The sequence below is a fragment of the Cetorhinus maximus genome, chromosome 27, assembly GCF_964194155.1.
Source record: "Cetorhinus maximus chromosome 27, sCetMax3.hap1.1, whole genome shotgun sequence".
Taxonomy (NCBI): Eukaryota; Metazoa; Chordata; class Chondrichthyes; order Lamniformes; family Cetorhinidae; genus Cetorhinus; species Cetorhinus maximus.
The window spans coordinates 10310972-10331821 of record NC_135905.1 but is presented as its reverse complement, the minus strand read 5'-3'; the positions used below and the strand labels follow the sequence as shown (position 1 = coordinate 10331821).

General features: G+C 42.5%; 1 protein-coding gene across 1 annotated transcript in view; it reads left to right on the top strand.

The window, feature by feature from the left end:
• LOC144668553 (annexin A5-like) overlaps nucleotides 1–20850 on the top strand; it is a 36923-nt gene that overhangs the window by 5783 nt on the left and 10290 nt on the right. Inside the window, exons 3-9 of the mRNA XM_078530697.1 lie at nucleotides 1896–1983; nucleotides 5837–5931; nucleotides 10311–10424; nucleotides 13417–13507; nucleotides 15021–15100; nucleotides 17189–17242; nucleotides 18614–18707. Of these exons, the coding sequence (XP_078386823.1) occupies nucleotides 1896–1983; nucleotides 5837–5931; nucleotides 10311–10424; nucleotides 13417–13507; nucleotides 15021–15100; nucleotides 17189–17242; nucleotides 18614–18707 (616 nt within the window). The remainder of the gene's footprint in view (nucleotides 1–1895; nucleotides 1984–5836; nucleotides 5932–10310; nucleotides 10425–13416; nucleotides 13508–15020; nucleotides 15101–17188; nucleotides 17243–18613; nucleotides 18708–20850) is intronic.

Below are 20850 nucleotides of genomic sequence, written 5' to 3'. Positions count from 1 at the left end.
GTGGTGGAGGCAGGCTCTAATGTAGTTTTCCCAAGGATATTGGATAAGTATCTAAGAGAAAGTTTCAGGGTATTGGAAAAGGGGTTTGGGAGTGGGACTAGCTCTGTTACTCTGGCAGAGAGCCACCATGGAATGTATGTTCTCCTGTGCTTTAACCATTCTAATTCTAAATGCTTTTAAGTTTGCATAATACATGTATTGGAATCTAATGGTACACTTTTTTTTATAAGAAATGAACTTGGTCAAATTTGGATTCCCAATTAACAATAGGTGGCTGATGTCCAACACTGTTGAATGTCCCTATGCTAGCCACCTGTGACTTCTGAATAAAAATGATAAATATACTAACACTTGCTGCAAATTTAAAGGGGAACTTTTTTTTCTGTCCAATCGTATTTCGCACAGGACCCTTGCTGAAAGAGGAGACCTTTTAACCTCCAACAGGGGCTGACTTTGGGTAGCAGTCCCATATTGCTCCCTATCTCTAACCACTTCTCAGATCTCTGCACCTCTGAATTTTTGTGTATCCCTGGTTTCAACTCTACCATTGGCAGTTGTACCTTCAGCTGCCTTGACCCTAAACTACCTCCTCTATCTTTCTCCTCTTCAAAACCTCTTTCAAAACCTATCTGTTTGTCCAAGCTCTTGTTGTTTGAGCTGGTATTTTCCTTGTGACTTGGTGCCTATATTTTACAGCATTAAATAAAGACAGTTTATCAAAATCACAACAAAGGGCTATTGCCTGATCCATTGCTGGGGCAAATTGACACAGGCCTATGGGGCCTGTGCTCAGGGGTCTCATGTGAATGTGTTTCTTTTAAGTGTAGTAAATTGATATGATTACTGCAGTGCTGAACTGTTTGAGAGGTCTATCTTTTACTATGCTTTTTTTTAAAAATATATCTCCAATGGATGGAGAGAGGATTGTGTCTGGTGTGGAGGGGCCCCAGAATTATTGACCTGGCTCTGTCTACTACTTTGCTCAATACTCCTGTTATGGGAACTGAACAGTAGTGTAATGTTACTGCCCTAGTAAAACAGAGGGTTGGACTGCAATGAGTTCAGAGGAATTTAAATTCAATTAATTAAAAACCTGGAATGAAATGCTAGTCTCATGACCAAAATGATCATTTTTTTAAAAAAACCCATCTGGTTCACTAGTGTCTAAGGAAGGAGGTCTGCCATAGTCTGGCCCACATGTGACTCGAGACCCACAATATGTCTCTTTTTTTTAAATGATCTCTGAAATGGCCTAGCAAGCTATTGTTGTATCAGACAACTAAAGAACTTGAGCTTGCACTGTGGGTGTACCTACACCACATGGACTGCTGCAGTTCAAGGTGGCTCACCACCTTCTGGTGGGGGTGGGGGGTGCAATTAAATCCTGGCTTTGCCTGAGTTGCTCATGTACCATGAACAAATGAGGAAAATAAATTTGTCACCTTTTCCTGAAGGCTGTAGTTCTTGTTAGGGTATAGTTAGTTACCCTTTGCTACTTTATGTGAGTCATGTATTGGGTGCAAGAGGTGTATCAGCAGAGTCACAACATCTATACGTTAGTTATTGGATGTCATCAGGCTGCTTTTCCTTTTACCCTCCCACTGGATCGACAGTAATTCCTCCCCCCACTCCAAACAGATCCGATAATGTCCTTACAAACTAGGGGTTAAATCTAAGCCCTCTGCTCCGGTGTCAATTACTCAATGGGTAAAATTGGTGTTGAATCTGAGCCCCCTGCTCCGGGGTCAGTTACTCAGTGGGTAAAATTGCCCTAAGTGTTGGTGGAGTCCCTATGTAATTTAATGTATGTTTTGTAATGTGTCCTTGTCTGAAGCATACATTGCATGGTAAAGGCCTATGAGACATTTAAAATAATAGACTCTTTCTGTACATAGGGAAGGACCCGTGGCACAATCCATGACTTTCCAGATTTTGATGCCAACCAAGATGCTGAGACACTTCACAAGGCGATGAAAGGATTTGGTAAAGAGACAAGAAAAGCTTTGTTTTTGTGTTATAGTTTTGTAGTACAGCTGTGCTTGTATTTGGCTCTAGAGCTTCCTCCCACTTTATTTAATCTTGCCCTATTAGCATACCTCTCTATTCTCCCCACCTTCCCCATATATGCATCTATGCTCTTTGCCTCAACCATTCCACATTCTCGCTACTTGCTAAGTAGCAAAGTTTATTTTGAATTCTTGGATTTACTAGCTTTGGACAATTGCAAAAGTGGAAATGTTGTCTGCTCTATCCAGACCCCTCATAATTTTGCAGACCTTTATCAATGTCCTGACTGGGGGGGAGGGGGAGGGGGAGGGACGAGAAAGAGAGAAAGAGAGAGACCATTAACCCTTGCCTGGTGCCATTCTAAAAGAACAACCTTGCCCAACTGACTAATTACTCATGCAGGAGCCCACATAGTGAGTTAGCAAGCTGTTACTTGTGGGGGTGCTGGTGAATTAGTCTCAGCCTGATTCTGTTCATGCTCATCTTTGGGCATCATGGGGGTCATGGACAGAAATTGAAAACCAAGCTGATTTTTTTTCTTCCCCACCCCCCAATCTTAAAAGGCTCTGACCTATTGTAGCCCTTGTTGCAGCCTTGGGTGGGTTCTGGCCTCATGCAGCATGAAGCTCCCACCTACTAACTAGGAGTAGGCTGCTCAAGCCCACCGCCACTCAATAAGATCACGGCTGATCTGTTTGTAACCTCAACTCCATATTTCCCCTAATAACCTCTCCCACCCTTGCTCATCAATAATCTACCTAGCTCTACCTTTAAAAATATTCAGACTCTTCATCAAAAGGCAGTGGGAGCAGAGAGTTCCAATGACTCGCTACCCTTAAACACTCCTCCTCATCTGTCTTAAATGGGCAATCCCCTTTTATTTTTAAATGGTGACCCCTAGTTTGAGATTCCTCCAAAAGGAAACATCCTCTCCACATCCACCATGTCAAGATCCCCAGGATCTTGAGTTTCAATCAAGTCATCTCTCGCTCTTTTTTTTTAACCCCAGCAATACAAACCTAGCCTGTCCAACCTTTCTTCCTAAGACAATCTTCCCATTTCTGGTATTCGTCTAGTAAACCTTCTCTGAACTGCTTTAGGCATCTACATCCTTCCTTAAGAGACCAGTACAGGGCCCAGCTATGATCCCTGTGGTACACCACACTTGCCAACCAGAAAATGATTCATTTATCACAGAATTTTAACGGTGCAGAAAGAGGCCATTCAGCCCTTTTTTTGCACCAGTTCTCCAAATGAGCATTGACCTAGTGCCATTGCCCTGCCTTTTCCCTGTACCCCTGCACGTTTTGATTCAATCTTCTATCCATTGCCAATATGTTGCTTGCTACACCATGAGCTTTTTATTTTTGGCAGTAACTTTTGAAGTGGCATCTTATCAAATGCCTTCTGGAAATCTGAATACAGTATATCCGCCATTTCCCCTTTATCCACAGCACATCTTACTTCAAAGAACACCAATAAATTGGTTAAACATGATTTCCCTTTCGTACAACCATGTTGACTCTGCCTGATTACCTGCTGTGTCCTGCTCTGGTGTCTTTAATAATAGCTTCCCTACAAAAGATGTTAAGCCAACTGGCCTGTAGTTTCCTGATTTATCTCCCTCCTTTTTTTGAATAAAGGAGTTACATTTGCTATTTTCCAATCTCATAGAGCCTTTCCAGATTCATCTGGTTTTAATTAAAATTTCCTAATGTATTGACTATCTCCACCAGGCACACTATGATGAAGTCCATCAGGATCTGGGGGCTTGTCAGCCTGCAGCTCCAACAATTTGCTTAGTACCACTTCCCTGGTGATTGTAATGTTCCCAAGTTCCTCCATCCCTTCCACTTCTGATTTACAGCTATTTCTGGGATGTTACTTGTATCCTCTATATAGTGAGAACCAATGCAAAATGCCTGTTCAATTCATTTTCCATCTCCTTACTTTCTATTACTAATTCCCCAGACTCCCCTTCTATAGGACCAACACTCACTGTTAACTCTTTTTTTCTTTAAATATCTAAACTCTTATCATTTTTTTATTTCTAGCTAGCTTTCTCATACTCCAATTTTCCCTCCTTATTAACCTTGTAGTTTTTTTTGTTGTTGCTGTTTTTATATTCTGTCCCGTCTTCTAACCTGCCACTCTCTCTATTTTCCCTTCTGCTCTTAAAATTTAATTGAACAACATCTAGGGCCGAATCTTCTGTTCGGCAAGCGGGGGCAGGACCTGCTCGCTGTCATGTAAAATGACACGGGGTGACGTCAGGCATGTGTCCCGATGTCACCCTGCGTCATTTACATTTCAGGTCGGCGGGCACGCAGCCAACTTGGCTGCATGCCCGCTGACCTATTAAGGCCATTAAAAAAAAAACTAATTGAAACCATTAATGGACCTGCCCATCCAACCTGAAGGTTGGCGGGCGGGCTTCTGAAAAAGCATGAAACCTCATCCATGGGCGGGATGAGGTTTCATGAGGGATTTTAAAATTTCAGTGTGTTAAAATAAAAGTTATGGACATGTCCCAACTCATGTTACAGTATCACATGAGGGGACATGGCAGCGGTTTTTCCTCATCTTCATTTAATATTTCAAGTCTGAGCTGATCTCCCTGAGGCAGCACTGAGTGCACGTATGTGTGGAAGAGTGCACTCCCAGCTCAGGGAATCCCCTCCCGCACAGGGAGTGAATAGCGCTTCCTGGCGCAGGTCATGCTGGCCTTAATTGGCCTGACCACATGAAATGGTGGCGCGCCCCTGACCAGAGGTGCTGATTGGGAACCCGCCCGCTCCTGCACATCTCCCTCCCTCCCCACCCCCACTGATGGGAGGGAAATGTTGCCCCTCGTGTTACTGTGGGCTTCCGCTGCTGGTACCAGTCATTTTTTGCTCCGTAATGACCTGGTGTTGTTGTACACACTTTTGTGCATATCAGTGCTTCCCCAGCTCATCTTACTGCTGATTCTCAGTGTTTTCATCCCTTCAGGCCAAGTCATCTCCAACACGCTAACTTGACTGTTCCACCAGTCATTTATGTCCTCATCGAATATTGACTTGTGCGAGGAAGAGAAAAACAAAAGGCAGTGGCAAACAAATGTTCCAATTGGGGACTTGAGTTCTAATCTGAGAAGTTGACTGGTCCCTCAAGGTGGTTTGAATGGTAATTGTTTGTTTAGGAAAACATTAACCTCTTGGAACCAACCTTTCCTCAGGTTTGAGTGATCTGTTTTTGATTCTAAAAGGAATCCTTCTCGAGCTCAATGTCAGTCAGGGAAATGAGTCCTCAATTGACTCAATGTCTTTGTAGTTAAGTTTTCAATTAATTGGATCCCAAATTTAATGCTCCTTTCGAACCATATCAATTATGGTGAGGCACTGGATGCATTGAAGATTGGTATGTAGTGTTTACAAGAAAATTTAATTATAGAATATTTTTAATTTGATTTTTAAATAAAGGTAGAGCTTGGAAGCGAAATGGCATGAGGAGGAATAAGAATTTTATTTTTAATTTTAAATTAAGCATTCAGTTTGCTCGTTAGTGTTAATATAATCAAAATGACCCCAACAGACTTTTCTTCTCAGCACCTGTCATGTGCTGAGAAATCAAAACCAATTGCCCTAGGGTTTGGATTCAAGATATTTCACTCCTCCTGTACCCACCCACTCTCAACACGCCAGATGGTCTTGTTTTGTGCCATTTGAGTTGGAGGTGCAGTTTGCAAAATCCCATGTTGATGTTTCCCTGTCGATTCAAAATACTGAAATGGTCTTTTTGGTACTGATGTTTTCAAAGTAAATAGTTATAAGGCCTTGATTGCTCACAGGAACTGATGAAGATGGCATATTGGATATACTGGCACGGCGAAGTAACAACCAACGCCAGCAGATTGTTCTTGCCTACAAAACTGTAGTTGGGAAGGTAAGTTTTGGTGAACCACACTTTTTTTCCCCCAAACTCTTGTACCCTTGAAGCCACCAAAATGAATTACCAACCTCAGTGTGCTATGCAATAAGCTGTTGTCTTTTTAAGCTTTTGTTCCATGTTGAGTCAGCTACCCTTGTGTGGTGACAGCAGGCGCTATACTTGATGCCAGCAATCCTAGACTTGGCAAAGAAGCAAGTCTGTCAGGATTCCCACTCCTGACCACTGTTCACAGAGCTGGACGGAATGTTACCATTTCCAGGTGTTATTAAGGGTAGGATTGTGATTGACTGTGGTGCCCCTGCAGTCAAGTAGGTTACACTTGATGTGTACGTTCTCATTCGTGCTTTTGGAATTGTCATGTCTGGAGATAACCATGCACTCCAGGGCAGACTTCCATCTTCCATTAACTGGTACTCATCCCAAAATTCTGCAGCCTGTATCTTGACTCTGGAGTTCTGTTTTCCCATCACTGCTGACCTACATGGACTCCTGGTCCATCAATGCCTTGATTTTATAATTTTTCATCTTTTCTTGTTCAGATCCCTCCATGGCCCTGCCTCTCCTCCAGCCCTATTGCCTCATTCCTCGACACTGGACTTTATTTTTATTTATTTTGTCACTGACAAGGCCAGTATTTAGTGATTGCCCTTAATTGGTTAAAAAGAATGCTTACCTCTTTGGCAAAAAGCATTTGGTCACCTCTCCTAATGCCTCGCTTTTTTTTTCTGTTTACACTTTTATGAAGTTCCTTGGGGTTTTTTATAAACTGCCATGGTGCAATATTAATTTGCAGCAAGTACATGAAGGCTATCCTCCTGGGCAAGATACCAGAGGGCAGTGTGCATTCATGGAGGTATACCTTGGTATTTAGCGGGAAGACCATTGGGAAGGGATCTAATCGTAGTATACATGCATGGTGTGAGAGAAGGGAGTGCTGGTTTGTGGGGCACTGGCACCAGTATTGGGAAAATCAGCACAAGGCTAGATGCAACAAAAATAAAAGGACAAACTAAAGGCTCTATCTAAATGCATTCAAAACAAAACAGGCAACTGATTAGTGCAAGTAGAAATAAATATGATCTGATATCCATACCTCTCTAATGGCTACAGAATGACATGGATTGGGACCATGACATTTAGGAAGGACAGGAAGTTGGGAAAAGCTGAATGGGTGTTTCTGTTAATTTAATGATGGTTTTTAGCACAGAGAGGGACGATACCTAAGTTTAGGAAACCAGGGTATAGAAACGGTTTGGGTTGAGATGAGGAATGATGGAGGCAAGAAGTCACTTGTGGGAGTGGTGTACAGGCCCCAGATTGTAGTTGCATGGTAGGACAAAGTATAAATGAAGAGATAGTGGGAGCTTGCCAGAAAGATACAGCAATAAGCATGGGGGATTTTAATTTACATAGACTAGAAAAATCAGATGGGCAAAGGTAGCACAGATGAATAATTTGTGGAATGTTTTGGGGATAGTTTCTTAGAACAGCATGTTTTTGAGCCAACCAGAGAGCAGGCTATACTAGACCTGGTATTGAGCAACAAGAGGATTCATTGATAACCTAGTGAAGGCACCCCTAGGTAGCAGTGATCATAATACGATTGAATTTTACATTCAGTTTGAGGGAGAAACAAGTGTCCAAGGCTAATGTTTTAAACTTAAACAAGGGCAATGAGGGCATGAAAGCAGAGCTAGCTAAAGTGAACTAACAAATGAGGTTAAGGGATATGCCATAGAAGTTCAGGGACAGACATTTAAAAAGATATTTCAGAATACGCAGGACATATACATTCCAATGAGAGAAATTTCATGGGAAGGGAACCATTATCTGTGGTTAACGAAAGTTAAAGACAGCATCAAACTTAAAGGAAAAAAAGCATATAATTACGCAAATACAGGTAGCAGGTCAGAAGATTGGAAAGAATATAAAAAATGCAAAGAATGTTGTAGATTAATAAGGAGGAAAAAATTGAGATAAAGCTAGCTAGTAATACAAAGACGGGTAATAAAGAGTTTCTATAGATATTTAAATAGGAAAAGAGTTAACAAATTGAGCATTGGCCCTATAGGGAGTGCAACTTGGAAATTGATAATGGAAAGTAGGGAGATGGCAGATGAATTAAACAGGTATATTGCTTCGGTCTTCGCTATAGACGGTATGAGTAATATCCCAGAAATAGCTGTAAATCAGGAAATGGGAGGGACTCAAATTACAATCACCAGGGAAGTGGTATAGAGCAAATTGTTGGAGCTGTGGGCTGACAGAGCCCCCAGGTCCAGATGGACTTCACCCTAAGGTCTTGGAAGAAGTGGCTTGTGAGAGAGTTGATGCAGTGGTTTTAATTTTCCAAAATTCCCTAGATTTTAGCAAGTTTCCATTAGATTGGGGAAAATGACAAATATAACTCCCTTATTCAAAAAGGGAGGGAGACAGAAAGCAGGAAACTATAGGCCAGTTAGCCTTATGGCTGTCATGGGGGAAATGTTAGGAGCTATTATTAAAGATGTTGTGGCAGGGCACATAGAAAAATTCAGGGTAATCAGGCAGAATTAACTTGGTTTTGAGAGGGAAATCATGTTGGAGCCACGTGCTGTGGACAAAGGGTAACTGGTGGATTTGCTGTACTTCTAGAAGGCATTTGATAAGGTGCCACGTCAAAGGTTATGGCAGAAAATAGAAGCTCATGGTGTAGGGGGTAACATATTGGCATGGATAGAAGATTGGCTAGCTAACAGGAAGCAGAGTTGGCATGAATGGGTCTCTTTCTGGGAGGCAGGATGTCACTAGTGGTGTGCCACAGGGATCAGTGCTGGGGCTTCAGCCTTTTACAATTTTATATAAATGACTTGGATGAAGGGACTGAAGGAATGGTGGCTAAATTTGCTGATGACATGAAGATAGGTAGGAAAGTAAATTGTGAAGAGGACATGAGGAGGCTGCAAACTGATGTAGGTTAAGTGAGTGGGCAAAGATCTGGCAAATGTGAAATTGTTCAGTTTTGGCAGGAAGAATAAAACATTATCTTTAAAAGTGAGATTGCAGAGCTCAGAATCAGAGGGATCTGGCTGTCCTAATGCATGAATCACTAGGTTAGTATGCAGGTGCAACAGGTAATTAGGAAAGCAAATAGAATCCTTATCATTTATTGTAAGGGGAATTGACTACAAAAGTAGGGAGGTTATGCTTCAGTTGTGCAGGGCACTGGTGAGACAGCATCTGGAGTATTGTGTACAGTATTAGTCTCCTTATTTAAGGAAATACGTAAATGCATGCGTTAGCAGTTCTGAGAAGGTTTACTAGACTAATACCAGGAAAGGTTGGACAGGTTAGGCTTGTATCAGCCAGAATTTATAGTAAGAGGTGACTTGATTGAAACGCAAGATCCTGAGGGGTCTTGACAGGGTGGATGCGGAGAGGCTGTTTCCTCTTGCGGGAGAATGTAGAACTAGGGGTCAGTGATTAAATATAAGGGGTCGCCCATTTAAGACAGATGAGAAATTATTTGAGGGTTGAGTCTTTGGAACCCTTCCTCAAAAGGTGGTGGAAGCTGAGTCTTTGAATATTTTTTAAGACAGCTAGATAGACTCTTGGTTAACCTTTCACCCCTTTTGTTATCAGAGGTAGGCAGGAATGTGGGGTTGAGGGTACATTCAGATCAGCCATGATTTATTGAATGGCAGAGCAGGCTTGTTGGGCTGAGAGGCCTACTCCTAATGCGTATGGATTGCATGCGCACACTTTCCTGCAAAGGCCCACAATAAGTCAGTAATTGCTTACGTTAATTTCTGTAAGCCTAGGGTTAATGGAGAGCTGAGTTGAAATAATGAACTTGCAAACATCTGCTGACTTTATTAAATCAGCCTGCAAATGACAATGGAAGCCCACCATTTGACCCGGAAGAATCCGATGAGTGTGTGAAGGTTAAATGGAGCAGCTAATTCTGAACAAGCAAACATGTAAGCTGTTTAAAGAATGGGTTCTTGCTATGGCTTGGCATAGATGATTTCAATGCAATTTGACTGAGTTTTTTTGCATGATTTTCCAAAGGCACATGATCTCATTTGACTATAGAGTCATTGTTCTAAACATTGTCATTTGATAGAGTTTCTGATTGAAGCATCTTGGTAAATATTGTTCACCTTTAATATTTGACATGCAGAATTGTCCTAAGGGCACTAGCCTGGCTCTGTGATGCCCTGGTTAGAGCACTTAAGAATTAATCCTGCATCTCCTGCTAAATAAACCACTTCACTTATCTTTCGAGCGGTGGGGAGGTGGGTGGAGGAAATGCTTTGATTAAGAGTTGAACCCTTTGCATTGTAGCTCTGCACGATTATTTATTTGATTGATTGATTTGCCTTTTGCCGTAGGACCTGACTGAGGATCTGAAGTCAGAGCTGTCGGGAAAGTTTGAGTCGCTGATTGTTGCTCTCCTCCTTCCTCCAGCTCGGTATGATGCCAAGGAATTGCATGATGCTTTGAAGGTAACTGATTATTTTGGAAACCTGCAAAGCACATGATGTTTGCCAGCTATCTCTACATTTAGTAGTTATTGATTCAAAATTGCCATTCTTCAGGTTCTTTTTTGAACTGAGACTCTACCCATTTTACTGCCCCAGCTCACTCCTCCTCAGGATCTCCTTACCTCCCTCAGTCTTCCCTTTCTGTTACAACCTGCAGGCTGTTAGTACCTAAGCTTGGCATCACCTAACCACTGCTTCTTGGCTCCTCGCCCTGCTTCCTCTCCTGTTTTCCACTTGGATATTGTCCTGTACCGGAAGAGAAAAGGTAGGTCTTGCTTTGCATTATTTCATTCATTTGTCTTTGTAGGATGTGTCAACACTTTTTGATTTTTATTTTGGAACGATTGTATTGACTGCATGGTGCTACATGCTCTTGAGCAGCTGATGGGGCCTGTGATTGTCTGTGTGCTGAACCAATGGAGTTCTAGTGCCAGGCAACATGCTCTCAGTAGATGCAAAAAAAATCTGCTAGTGTTAGAAACTGGAATTTCAGTATACATTTTGCAATGCAAGCAGAGTAGAATTTTCATCCAGAATGAAACATGCCTACTGATAACTGGAGTATACAGACCATAGCTGGAGTATACAGCTATAGTGTATCTCTAAGGAGCTTGGGATTCAAAGGCATGTAATGTACCAGACCACCTCCCCCACAAGAAATGCTATCCACATATTATACCCAATAAGTCCAGCAGATGATATAAAGATTCCATCTTGTAAATGACAGTAAAATAGTGCCCTGGGACTTGACCATACTAGAACTGCATTCTTTTAATTCATTCAAACTAATTATCATTCAGCTTGGTGATTGTTAGCTTACACTGGCTGCTTCAGTGTAAGAGAACTTTTCTATGGCACAGAAAGAGGTCATTCAGCCCATGTCTGCACCAGCTGAAATAGCTCATTTTTAATCTCACTTTCCAGCACCTGGTCTGTAGCCTTGCAGGTTACAGCACTTTCAGGTGCAGACCCAGGTACCATTTCAGCCTCCACCATCCATGAATTCCAGACACCCACTACCCTCTGGGTGAAAGCTTTTTTTCCCCTCATGCCCCCTCTAATCCTTCTACCAATTATCTGTAAATCTATGCCCCTGGTAATTGACCTGTCAGCCAGGGGAAATGGATCTACCCTATCTAGGCACCTCAGTTAGGTCATCCCTCAGCCTCCTGTTCTAAGGAGCCCATATCTCATGAAACCTTGCTTTCTTGACCAGTCTGCCATGTGGGACCTTGTCAAATGCCTTAATAAAATCCATTCAAGTAACCTCTGCTACACTACCCTCATCATTCCTCCTTTATTACTTCCTCAAAGAAATTCTAAAGTTAGTATAAACTGCAAGTCAATGGACTCCTGGCTGGGGCACCGCCTCACCTGAGACAGGTCCCACCCGCAACAGGGCAGGAAAATCCCGGCCTGTGTTTTAACCAGGCTTCACAACTTGGTGAATGCTGTCTGTTTCTGATGTCCTTTTGTAATCATTTAGCTGCCTGTGTACAACCATAGTAACATAATGGCACAAGAACAGTAAGTCTGAGGGGGGGTGGGGGTTGGGGGAAGGAGTCATTTTGCAAGCCTGTCCTGGCCTAGTATCACTTCAAACAAGTATCTGAGCTGGGTGGCACTTCATCTTCTTTTCCCCCCCCCCACCCCACAACTTCACCCAAGGTCATTGGAGATGACTAGCAGCCTCCTATTGCATAGAATTTACAACACAAACTGGCTATTTTTGCCCAGCAGGTCAATGCAGGTGTTGAAGCTGCCTCCATCTACCCACTGTTCAGCCACACCCTTTCTCCCTCTGCTTGTCTAGCTTATTCACTTTTCTTTAAAAGCCGACTTCGTTCCAAGATGGTTTTCCCCCTAAATTCTGTATTTGATTTATTAGTGACTATCTTTATATTTATGGCCCCTAGTTTTGGTCTCTTCCACAAGGTTTTCTCTGGTCAATCCTATTGAACCCCTTTCCAGTCTTTAAAGACCTCCTTTGGGTTACCCCTCTCCCTTTTGTTTACTAACGAAGAATCCCAGCCTGTTCATGGTCCCTGATCGCCTGAAGTTATACTTGGCATTGTTTGTATATCTTTTGCACCTTCCTTCTCCATGCTCTTCTTTGTGTTTTCTTTTACATTAATTCTTTTCTCTCTACATCCTGCTGATCAATCCTGAGCCCTCCCTGAGGCAAATCTCCAGGGGTTTACACCTTTTTTGTTTCTAGCCATTAGTAATAAAGCTGTGTCCTGTAGTAGTGGGTGGACATCATTCATTAACACGTTTCACATGCATGCTGAGTGTAGCACAAGGCAAGAGACTGACTCACCAAAAGCAACTTCAAGACTTTTTTTTATATACAAAAATTCTCATTGCCCTTCCTCCTCCTTTCCCCACCTGTGGTGACTGCTGAGCTCCAGTTCCACAGCTGACAGTTGCCATACAGAGTTCACCCAAAACGCCCACCTGAAAGATCGTATCCACATGAGGTAACTTTGTGGGCCAGTGGATACCTTTTTTCTCCAGTTCATCAGCCTAAACTCAGCTGTAGTGGAGATGAAGCATCATTTAATTCAAGGCGACCAGTGTGATTTATATCGTGTTAAGTAAACACAGACGAAGGTGTGGGTGAATATTAGAAAGGGATGGAGGAGGCATGTGGGGAGCATGAATATCCACTTAGATGTGCTAGGCAAAATTGCCAGTTTCTGCTGTACCATTAGCTCTGGGACTGAAGTGTAACCTTACTTTGTACTACTGTTATGACCAGTTAATCATTCACTAGTTAGTAGTTATGATGCAGGCTAAAACAGACTTTGGATATTCCTGTTCCACTTGGTTCAATGCAAACTTTCAGATTTGACTCTATATATGCTACATGTGTATTGTATGTAACTGTACTCTACTCTAATGTCATGTCTTGAGCTCCTCTTTCTCACCCTTCTTTCTTTTTCCTCTACAGGGTGCTGGAACATCAGAGGATGTTCTGATTGAAATCTTAGCATCTCGCAATAATGCACAAATACAGCAAATTGTAGAAGCCTACAAAGAAGGTATGACAGAGCAATTACTGTTGAAATCTGTGGTGCTGAAAAATAATCCATCACAAACATAAGCCTATTCTCTGTTACTTGCATGGGTTGAAGGGAAACCTGGTTCAGCAGAAAGGTGAAATTAAGAAATGAGTTAATATAAAATATTAAGGTTTTTTTATGCTTGAGTTCAAACCCACTATCTCAGTACACAATATGATAACTAAATCGGTGGGAAGATATCCAGCTTGATTCCTGCATCTGTCAAGAGCTGGTTGAGGCACTGCAGTTAGGCTCAACATCCCTAGGCTGGTCGGGGATGGACTTTTTTTTTTTTTTTGTCTTTTTTTATTCATGGGATGTGGGTGTTGCTGGCTAGGCCAGCACTTATTGCCCATCCCTAATTCCTTGAAGGTGGTGGTGAGCTGCCACCTTGAATCACTACAGTCCATGTGGTGTAGATACACCCACAGTGCTGTTGGGGAGGGAGTTCCAGGTTTTTAACCCAGTGACAGTGAAGGAACAGTGATATGTTTCCAAGTCCGGATAGTGAGTGGCTTGGAAGGGAACTTCCAGGTGGTGGTGTTCCCATGTGTCTGCTGTCATTGTCCTCCTAGATGGTAGGGGTTGTGGGTTTGGAAGGTGCTGCCTAAGGAGGCTTGGTGATTTCCTGCAGTGCATCTTGTAGATGGTACACACACTGCTGCCACTAGACCTCAGTGGTGGAGGGAGTGTATGTTTGGGGTGCCAATCAACTGGGCTGCTTTGTCCTGGATGGTGTTGAGCTTTTTGGTGTTCTTGGAGCTGCACTCATCCAGGCAAGCAGAGAGTTATCTATCACACTCCTGACCTGTGCCTTTTGTAGATGGTGGACAGGCTTTGGGGAGTCGGGAGGTTAGTTATTTGCAACAGGATTCCTAGTCTCTGACCTGCTCTTGTAGCTACAGTACTTATATGGCTAGTCCAGTTCCATTTCTGGTCAATGGTAACCCCCAGGATGTTGATAGTGGGAGGGAGGAAGAGAGAGACATTTGGTGATGATAATGCCATTGAATGACTAAGGGTGATGGTTAGTTTCTTGTTGGGAATGGTTATTGCCCAGCACTTGTGTGGTACAAATGTTACTTAGCCCAAGCCTGGAAATTGTCCAGGTCTTGCTGCATTTGGACATGGACTGCTTCAGTAACTTGAGTCATGGTTCTGCACCATTCACATTGTGCAATCAACAGTAGTTAGATAGTCCTGTGATCAGCTCCCAGTAAATTCCCAGCCCCTATTATCTTTGCATAATGAAATTGATTAGTCGCTTCTCTTTAGCCAGTTCCCAAAGTAGAACTCCTCTTGGTTTTTGTGCTCACCTCTCAAATGGGTGCCAGAGTGACCTATTGTGCAATTTGGTGGATCTCTTTTCTCTCTCTTTCCACCCCCCCCCCCCGCCCCCCCCACCCCTCCCCCAACCAATGTACACTCTGAATCATATTAGAATGAAATTGTGTTCTTGTTCTGTTTAATCAGCTTCTTTGATCTTTTCTAGACTTTGATTCAAATTTGGAGGAGGATATCACCTCCGACACATCAAGCTACTTTGAACGAGTTCTGGTGTCCCTAGTTCAGGTAAATATTTCAGAGTATTAAGAAACTTTATATAGTTATTTTAAAAAAAAAACCTTGACTGCACATTCATACAAAAGCAATCAGTTTGCTAGGCACTTTTTTCAAATATTAAGAAAATATTTCCAATACTTCAGTTCCACTTAGGAGAATTTCTTGTTGTTGAACAAGTTGTAAACTTTTTTTTTATCTTCATGAAAATGGGATCTGGCAAAGAATAAGTGACGATCTGATTTTAATTGACATATTGGGTGGCTTTTTGTCCCCCCAAAAAACTAGCATTTATGTAGCACCTTTATCCCATGATGTTTCAGATTACCAAACAAAACATGAGACCAAGCTGCCCAAGGAGGTTAGTTGGGGCAGTGGGACCAATCCATCAAAAACTGGGCCAAAGAGGTAGATTTTAAGGAACCTCTTAAGGAGATGGTGTAGGGAATTTAAGTTCAAGGCCTAGCCATCTAACTTCATAGCACCAATGATGGGATGTTGAAAATATGATCAGCAAATGGTCAGAATTGAAGGACATGGTGATCTCTTAGGGGTTGGAAGCTCGCAACCAAGAGAAGCAAGGCCAGGGAGGAATCTGAAAACCAGGATGAAAAAATGTAATTATCCGTGACCTATTTGCGATCTCCAGAGTTTTGATGCTGGCACTTCTAATGAAGCTTGACTGTGACTTTGCTGCTGCTGCTAGTGAGAACAATGCTCTCTCCTGAAGCTTGGGTGACAATTAAATTCATGTCATTTCATTTCCTTGTTAATTTCTCTCTCTCTCTCTCTCTTATGTAAATCCTGTCTTTTTTTAAGAACCGGATCCTGGATTTCAGTTCTGCTGGGATTTAATCATGCCTTTGACCTGGTCTTTAAATTCTGGTCATGGTTTTCTTTTATCACTTCAAAGGCCTCTGTAACTCATTGAGCTGACATCATTTCTTTTCCAAACTCTTCATAAAACTCCAAACATTTGAGACCAAGGATATTGATCCTCAGCAAAGGATGTCATTTGTTGGAGTAGTTTCCATAGGAGCTGAAGACCAAATATCATTTTTTTTGGCCTGGATGAATGAGCTGGGGTAGAAGCCTGTGCCAGTGCCCTGATTTATGCAGATGGTGCCATCTTGTAATAAGATGCTGGCGTTGGGTTGGGGTGGGGAGCAGCTGTGCTCCAGCTTCTGCTGCTGAAACGGGGCTCCATTCCCAGGTCTTTGCATTCAGGACTGGTCTAAAATCATCTTGTTAACCGTTTCCTTATCAGCTTTCGCAGAATTAGAATTCCTGGGGCATGGTTTTGTGAATATTCCTGGCGATGCAGGAATGAAGAGTTTGTGCAAAATATCGAGCTTCTTCCTATGGAACTCTCTAAGAGTATTGCCTGGAATTGGGTCCTTTTTTTAAAAAAAATGTGCAAGTGATGAATGACGCTCCCCATAACATGTTTATGTCGGGGCTTTTTTAAGTTGCTGTTTTCCCTGTATTCAAGAATACCAGTAATTGAATCCTGTGCAATACCATTCGGTTGCTGCACTTTTTAAGTGATCTGTCATCGCAGAGGTTATTTGATCTTTGAAGCTATTTACAACCCCAGTTACAGCAATCTACATGGCATGAATTTTTGTAGACTCATAATTTTTTTTTCAGTCCCTTGGTGTGGCAGATTAGACAAACCTTTTGTAAACAAAAGCATTAGAAGTATTTGGAAATTAGTTAGACTGTTGGAAACCATAAGACAAATATAATTGAGCTGCAGTCGAATGGAGCACTAAAGTCATTGATACCAGGTTAGTCAGTGGCCCCCAGAATCTCACTATGGTGCTTACTGGTATCTCAGTGCCACTTAACTAAATTTCAAGGAGTTTAGTGATCCTGTTGCTTTTGGGTGTATTTTCTCATTACTGCCAGTGGCCATCGAACAAAGTAAAGCAACAGGGTTATTTCTGTAACAAAAACAGAATTACCTGGAAAAACTCAGCAGGTCTGGCAGCATCGGTGGAGAAGAAATCAGTTGACGTTTCGAGTCCTCACGACCCTTCGGCAGAACTGTTATTTCTGTCTCTGTTTTAAATTGAAATCTCTTTTTATTAAACTTAGGGTAATAGAGACGAAGGGGGAGCTGATCCATCTCAAGCAGAAGATGATGCAAAGGTGAGATGCATACATGTTATTGAGCCACAGTTTTCTCTCCATACCTGTTGCAATCTTAATCTTCCTCCCATCAATACCAATTCTCCTGAGCCCTGTCTCCCTAAAAATCCAAATAAGGTGGATGATGGTCAGTGCCCTCTGCTGGCAGGAACATACAGGTAGTATAATCCCGAACCTGAATGGCCCTTATCGCTGATGTCTACGTTTTTTTTTGCAGCACGGTAGTGATGTGGTCCCTTGGGTTATCCAAATGACAGGGAGAGACACTTTCCTGTGATGTTGGCCAACAGGCTAAGCATGCAACTAAGCAGCCTAATGAGGTTCATTGGAGCCCTAACTGCAGGCCACAAAATAATAAATTACAGAAATCATTCACTTGCCTTTACAGTAGGGAGAATTAATGCTCCTGACTTAACTCCACAAGGATGGACTCTGGCCAATGCTGGCAGAAAGTCATTCGGTTACGCTTTTAACTTGGCCACAGCCCTGCGGCAGCTGTGTGCTGGTGGAGTTGGCTGAACGATCAGCCCCCTCCAACCAGTGAGGTGCACAGGCCATCGGTGAAACCAATGAGACCGACTATACAGGCTGAGCCTTGCTTACCACCTCCTTTATAGAGGTGGCCATGTGAGATTCAACCCAATCCCAGGGGTTGCATTCTATTCACCCTCTGTTTTAAAATGAGATGCTCTGCAGCATCTGATTCAACTTCATTTTCTGCACTTTTTTTTGACCTTGGCATCCGCCCTATGGGTCTTTGAGATTCTGCAATAATGACTGCAGGATGAAATATGGGGACACTTGAAATCCAAGTGTAAATTTGGGAAAGGCATCCTTGGTTATCTAGCCACAATTTTTCATAGCTGGAGGTGTCAGTAATTTCCCATAACATGGAGACGCTTACACCTGAAGATCCTGCCTGCTAGAATGTGCTATCCCTTCCCCGTGGGGATGTGCCCTCATTGCCCAAGTCTAGAGAATTTGGGCACAGATTGGCAAATCCTGACTGCCAATCTCCAGTGTCCACATGGATACTAGTTGCCCTCAAAGATATCACGTGCACAGATGCCCAAAGAGGAGAACAGGGAGCAAACATTCAGTGGGGATGAGAATTACTCGATCTAAATGTAAGCACCCATTTCCTAGAGTTTTTAGTGAGTTGTTCAGTTGGATGGCAAACTGAAGGTGACATATGTTCCTTCTAATTAAATGAGTGGGGTGGCACCTGGTAGATGTGCAGCAACACATCCATACTTGTGCAATCATGAAACTATAATACTTTTACAAAGGTATCTCTTCACTTATGAATAAAAGTGATCGTTATCTGCTTGAATGCCAATTTTACATTAAAATGTTTTTTTTTAAATAAAGGTTCTTTATGAAGCTGGTGAAAATGCCTGGGGCACAGACGAAGGAAGTTTCATTGCTATTCTCTGTTCAAAGAGCATCCCTCATTTGCTGGAAGGTAACAATGGACAGTGTTCGGATAACAGGATAAAAGAGCATGAAGACATAACTTGTAGTTAAACATGTAACCTTAGTTGTCAGTGGTACTAGCATTCAACAAACACAGTAAATTGTAGCATCCATAGGTTATTTAATTTACTTGAATTGCTTTCTTAAGTTAGAATGGCAGGACAGGTGTTGTGTTGCAGCTGTGAGATGTGGGAGCTTTTGGATGCCAAGGCGATCCATGACAAACACGTCTGCAGGAAGTGTAAGCAGCTAGAGGAATTCCAGATCAGGATTATTGACCTGGAAACTGAATTGCAGACACTGTGCAACATAAGGGAGGGGGAGAAATAACTGGATAGAAGACAGTCACACCTCTTAAGGTCAGCAGTGAGGGACAGGAGGATGAGACTAAACAGACAGTAGTGGAGGAGCCTCAGAATTTGCAATTGTCAAACAGGTTTGAGGCGCTCACAACCTGTGTGGTGGGGAAGGAAAGGAATGTAGTGGTAGTAGGGGAATGGTATAGTGTGGGGATTGACACTATTCTCCGCAGAAAGAGCGAGAGTCCACATGGCTACATTGCCTGCCCGGTGCCAGGGTTCGGGACATCTGCTCAGGGCTGGAGAGGAACTTGCAGTGGGAGGGGGAGTTGTCGTGGTCCATATAGGTACCAATGACACAGGTAGAACTAAGAGGTTCTACAAAGTTAGTATGAGGAGCTAGGTACCAAATTAAGCAGAATCTCTGGATTATTACCTGAGCCATGTGCGAATTGGCATAGGGCAAATAAGATTAGAGACGGATGCATGGCACAAAGACTGGTGTGGGAGAAGTGGGTTCTGGTTTGTGGGTCACTGGCATCAGTGCTGGGGAAAGTGGGGGCTGTACCGTTGGGACGGTTTATACCTGAACCGTGCTGGGACGAGTGTCCTCGCAAATCGCATAACTAGGGACGTAGAGAGGGCTTTAAACTAAATGAGGGGTGCGGGATCAAGTTTGAGTAGAGGTAGCAATTCAAGGTGTAAGAGTCAAGACAGGAGAGCAAAATAGTAAAATGAAAAGAGGGCCAGAGAATGGCAGGAAGGGACAGAGGTAAAAAGACCTAAGAATACATCAATCAAGACTAGATGTTACAAAGGTAACAAAACTGAAGGCTCCCTATCTGAATGCATGTAGCATTCGTAACAAAGTAAATGAATGATGACCCACATTGAAGTAAATAAACATGATCTGATAGCAATTAGAGAGACATGGCTGCAGGATGACAAAGATTGGGTTGTTAATATTGAGGGGTACATGGCATTCAAGAAGAATAGGAAGCTAGGTGAAAGTGGGGGGGGTTAGCACTCTTAATCAGAGGGCGTTGGTGCAATAGTTAGAGATGACCTTGGTTCAGGAGATCAGGATCTAGAGTCAGTTTGGGTGGAGATTAGGAAGAGTAGGGGAAAAACATTTAGTGGGAGTGGTCTACAGGTCCCCTAACAGCCAGTGTAGAACAAAGCATTCAAGAGAAAATATTGTGTGCTCGTGATAAAGGGATGGCAATAGTCATGGGTGATTTTAATCTACACATACACAGAAAAATCAGATTGGCAGTAGTAGCCTGGATGAGGAGTTAGTTTCATGGAGCAGCATGTTCTGGAACCAACCAGAGAGCTGATTATTAGACTTGATATTGTGTAATGTGACAGGATTAATGATCTGAGTAAAGGCACCGCTAGGTAGCAGCAACCACAATGATTTGAATTTTACATCCAGTTTGAAAGAGAGAAGAGTTGGTCTAAGACTAGTATCTTAAACTTAAATAAGGGCAACTATGTGGGGATGAAAGCTGAGGTAGTTGAATTGAACTGGGAAACTAGGTGAGAGGATAGATCAATAGAGAAGCAGTGGCAGATATTTAAGGGGATATTTGAGTATTCAGGATAAATACATTCCTACTATAAAGAAATTCTAAGGGAGAACCCACCATCTGTGGTTAAATAAAGAAGTTAAGAAAAGCATCAAACTTGAGGAAAAAGCATACTCTGCAAAGATGAGTGGCAGGACATGATTGGACAGAACAAAGAATGGCTAAAAGGTTAATCAGGATAGCAAGAGTTTCTACAAGTACTTAAAGGAAAAGAGTGAGGGTTGGACCTCTAGGGAGACAA